The following is a 3,857-nucleotide window of genomic DNA, read 5'->3' on the forward strand; positions in this document are numbered from 1 at the left end:
ATGATTTGAGAAAATGATAAAAATGTCCTTCATTCAAAAAAAGGGAAACAACGGCTCAAAAAAAAGACAAAAATGTCCTCCATCCAAAAAGTCGAGGATGATGTTGACTCTTCAAAGTCTAAACAATGAAACAAACCTGAAGCGCTCTCTCTTTCTTTTCTGTTTGAACTTTTCGTCGTCATCCTCTTCCTTCTTCGTGAAACACTGTAAAACCCTCTCTCTCTCTCTCTTTCTCTAGAGAAGAAATTAAGGGAGGCAAAGAGTCGGTGATCCAATGGTGATCGTCATCCTCTTTCTGCTAGCAGTGGTCGGAATATTGCCCTCGTCCAGTGGGCAACCGATTGCGGCGGCCCCTCCTCCGCCTTCGAGGGACACCTACAATGGAATCTTCCTCTAGTACACCTACAACGGAGTCTTTCAAAGTACAATCCATCTGCCCCCTACGTCGGCAATACTTTCGATCAGGGCTATGCCTTCCAGGCCACCCTGATGTTGCTCAACATGGGTGTCGGAAATGGCACGTTCCTCTCCGACATACCCATCACGGACCTCAAGACTGCCATCGGGACGGTTGGCGACTACAGCTTGATCACGGCGAAGATCATGCTCAAGGGGGTGGTGTTCGGCATCGTGATTTATGAAAACTGCGTAGCACAAAAAAAATGGCAAATCGCAAAATCGAGTAGCGATTTATGAAAATCGCGTAGTGAAAAAAAACATAAATGGCAAATCGCAAAATCGAGTAGCGATTTATGAAAATCGCGTAGCGAAAAAAATAAATGGCAAATCGCAATGCGATTTTCGTAAATCGCTATGCGATTTTCGTAAATCGCTATATCGAGTAGCGATTTACGAAAATCGCGTAGCGAAAAAAATGGCAAATCACTAAATCGAGTAGCGATTTACGAAAATCACGTAGTGAAAAAATAATAATAGAAAATCACTAAATCGAGTAGCGATTTACGAAAATCGCGTAGCAAAAAAAATAAAAAATTACTGGAAAGGGTGTTATAAAAACCTTGAGCAAGAAACAACCGAAGGAAACATATGAGCGTCACGATCAAACAAAACACTTTATTGATCTTTTTTTACAGTTACAAGAGGGAAAGAAAAGACAGAATTTATACAAGGCCCAAAAAAAATTTTGTTCTGGTGGGGCGCTTCCCCCCAGAAACCCCCCGTCAGGGGCGGCCCCCTCTGAACCCCCGCCCACTGACCGTGCAGCAGATTTCGCGCAGGGGGGAGCCTCCAGACCCCCCTCCTGTAAGGGCAAAAACTCTGAATCAGGCTCCACAACTCATCAAGTTGAACCATGCTACAGTCAGTGCGCAAGTCAGTCGGTGCTTGATGGATCAGTGTAGGATCGTCTGCTGGATGTGCACAGAGGCAAAAAGAGAAGGGAGAGAGAGAGAGAGAGGGTTGATGTTCATAGCCTTCTTTAGGGGGGATTCCTTTCTCGGATAATCCTGCAGTGCAGGGACTGAGTCTTAAATAACCATCTTCAGGGTACTTAAGTCTTTGCAACCGCTCTTTTTCTAGAATCGTCGTTTTTATGGCACCCATGGAGGAAAGGGTACTTAAGTCTTTGCAACTGCATCGGACTCTGACGCTAACTGATGCTAACAAACATGGGGATACGAGCCGCACGTGCTTACATATGTGGCGCTCATTGGGACACCCCAACACGAGATGTAGCTAATGGTCGTCTTCCGGGGGGCATATAACCTGCTTCGGTTGCAAATAACTACTTAACACTTTTGCAGTACGCAAGTTAAAACAAAGGAGTTAAACTTTAGATGTATGATTCCCTTGAATCTAAATTCTAAGAGATTAAGTGCAAAGCCCAAAATGTAGAACACTTGCAAATATTACAAGGACGAACTTAAGCCGTTTTAAAAGTGTTATTAGCATGATAATAACGAATTACAACCATATCGTTTATGAGAGAGAGAGAGGGGGGGATGTCAAAAGGAGTAAAACAAAGTAAAAACTAAATAGTACAAGAGAAAGAGAGAGAGAGAGAGAGAGTATTATCCATGTCCTCGAATGCCGTAGAGTTAGTTAAGGTCCATTAATCGCCACTCCTGATTCCACTCACCCCACTAAGACAGCCCTGTATTTAACCACCAACTGGACGTTAGATTTATCCAATCCACCTCTAAGTTTTTGCTTAATTCTTTGCAGAATCCCCATTGATTTGGTTCTAGTGATCCTTGGGTTGTTTAGATTCCGACTCCTAAGTGCAAGTTCAACCAAACCACCGTCACTGCAATATTGTCCTGAAAACGGTAAGAGCCATCCTTTTCTTTCCCTGTTTCATTTTTTTTCTCCTTTCTTTTCAGTAAACTATAGTTCGCATGTTCATCTCTGTGTGTGATAGTTTCATGCAAAATATAGTTTGTGTGTTCCTAGAATCTCTCTTTTGTCCTTCATGTCTACTACTGTAATCATAGACCTGATTTAAATCTCTCTCTCTCTCTCTCTCTCTCTCTCTCTCTCTCTCTCTCTCTCTCTTTTGTGTACTTGGCGCTCGTTCAATACTTTTATGACCTTGGTGCATTTAATTATTATCCAATTATTGTTAGATAAACGGAAAAACCTCTACACATTGAATGCATATAAGAGCTAAATTACTGAAAAGCTCGTCCGTTATCCCGCCGGTTTCAGAATTTCTCCTGCTAAATCTCAACCATTAAACGACTATTTTTCTAGAAGAATACCAGCCACCTTTTCACTCTATTAAACACCCCACGAAGTAAAAAATCCCATACTTTGTAACCCTCATAATCACCAGCCCAAACCCTTCAAGTTCTTTCTTTACATGACCATACATATCTTCTGGTTTTTGCTTTTTGTTAGCTCTCTGCAGTCATGGCACTCGGATTCTGCTCCGGTTACGGGTCTCTTCAACTCCTGAATCCTATGCTTTCTGCCTTTCAACAAAGGGAGCCATACTTACCAGAAGATATATCTAGTTCCTGGAATGAGTGGAATCCTTCTTACCCCGTTGATTCCATTTCATTCTCCAATGACCCAGATGAGTATTTGTACCCGAAGATCAGTACCCATTTCTCCCCTTACTTCCCTGAACTTTCCTGCATCTCGGCGCCAGAAAACTTTCCGGCTGAAGACGACCCACTTGGCTGCTATTATCATGAACCCCTTCATGTCAAACGTTTGAGGACCACATATGAATGTTTTCCTGTTGATGGCTTGCAAACCGTATTGCTCAATCCTAGTGAGGACCCCTTTGGAAACCAGATGGTCTCGCCGGTGCTCGCGAGTCTGAACTCATTTTCCGCCTATCCAAAACATCGGAATCTTGAGGGAGAGGCAGTGACACTATCGCCAGAGAGCATTGCTGCCAGGCAGAGGAGGAAGCGGATCAGTGAGAAGACTCAGGAACTAGGGAGGCTCATTCCTAGGGGTGGAAAGATGAACACTGCTGAGATGTTTGCTGCTGCTGCAAAGTATGTGAAGTTCCTGCAGGCCCAAGTGGGAATTCTTGAATTTCTCAAATATTCTATTCCTGCCCAAGAGGCAAGCTCTCTCTCTCTCTCTCTCTCTCTCTCTCTCTCTCTCTCTCTCTCTCTCTCTGCTTTTGTTAATCTAGACGTTTCTAGAAGGAAGAATGTGAGAATGTTGTCATGTTTACGCAGGAAACGTTAGGTTTATCAACGAACGTGCACTTCCATGATCTTCTTTCATCTCTAGCAGTGCAAGAGAAACTGTATGAAGAGGAAAGGTGTCTTTTGCCAGTAAAGTCGGTAAAATCTCTTGCAGAAAATCCTGACCTGACGAAAAGCGTACAAATTTCCAAGGACCTAAAGAGACTGATACAAGAATTGAGAGATTGA

At 43.2% G+C, this 3,857-nt stretch overlaps 1 protein-coding gene across 1 annotated transcript; it reads left to right on the plus strand.

Annotated features, from left to right (window-relative positions):
• The first annotated feature begins 501 nt into the window (after positions 1 to 501).
• Positions 502 to 3,857, plus strand: LOC149822634 (transcription factor bHLH53-like). Its single transcript, XM_089980333.1, has 3 exons — positions 502 to 630; positions 2,860 to 3,540; positions 3,660 to 3,857. The coding sequence occupies exons 1-3, from the start codon at positions 502 to 504 to the stop codon at positions 3,855 to 3,857; spliced, it is 1,008 nt and encodes a 335-aa protein (XP_089836459.1).

This window comes from Nuphar pumila, chromosome 11 (assembly GCF_984573655.1).
Source record: "Nuphar pumila chromosome 11, dmNupPumi1.hap1.1, whole genome shotgun sequence".
In the NCBI taxonomy this organism is placed as follows: Eukaryota; Viridiplantae; Streptophyta; class Magnoliopsida; order Nymphaeales; family Nymphaeaceae; genus Nuphar; species Nuphar pumila.

Coding starts and splice junctions, on each gene's coding strand:
- LOC149822634 (XM_089980333.1), top strand. CDS start 502: ATGGGTGTCGGAAATGGCACGTTCCTCTCCGACATACCCATCACGGAC. Junction 631..2,859: donor AGGGGGTGGTGTTCGGCATC/GTGATTTATGAA, acceptor GCTTTTTGTTAG/CTCTCTGCAGTCATGGCACT. Junction 3,541..3,659: donor ATTCTATTCCTGCCCAAGAG/GCAAGCTCTCTC, acceptor ATGTTTACGCAG/GAAACGTTAGGTTTATCAAC.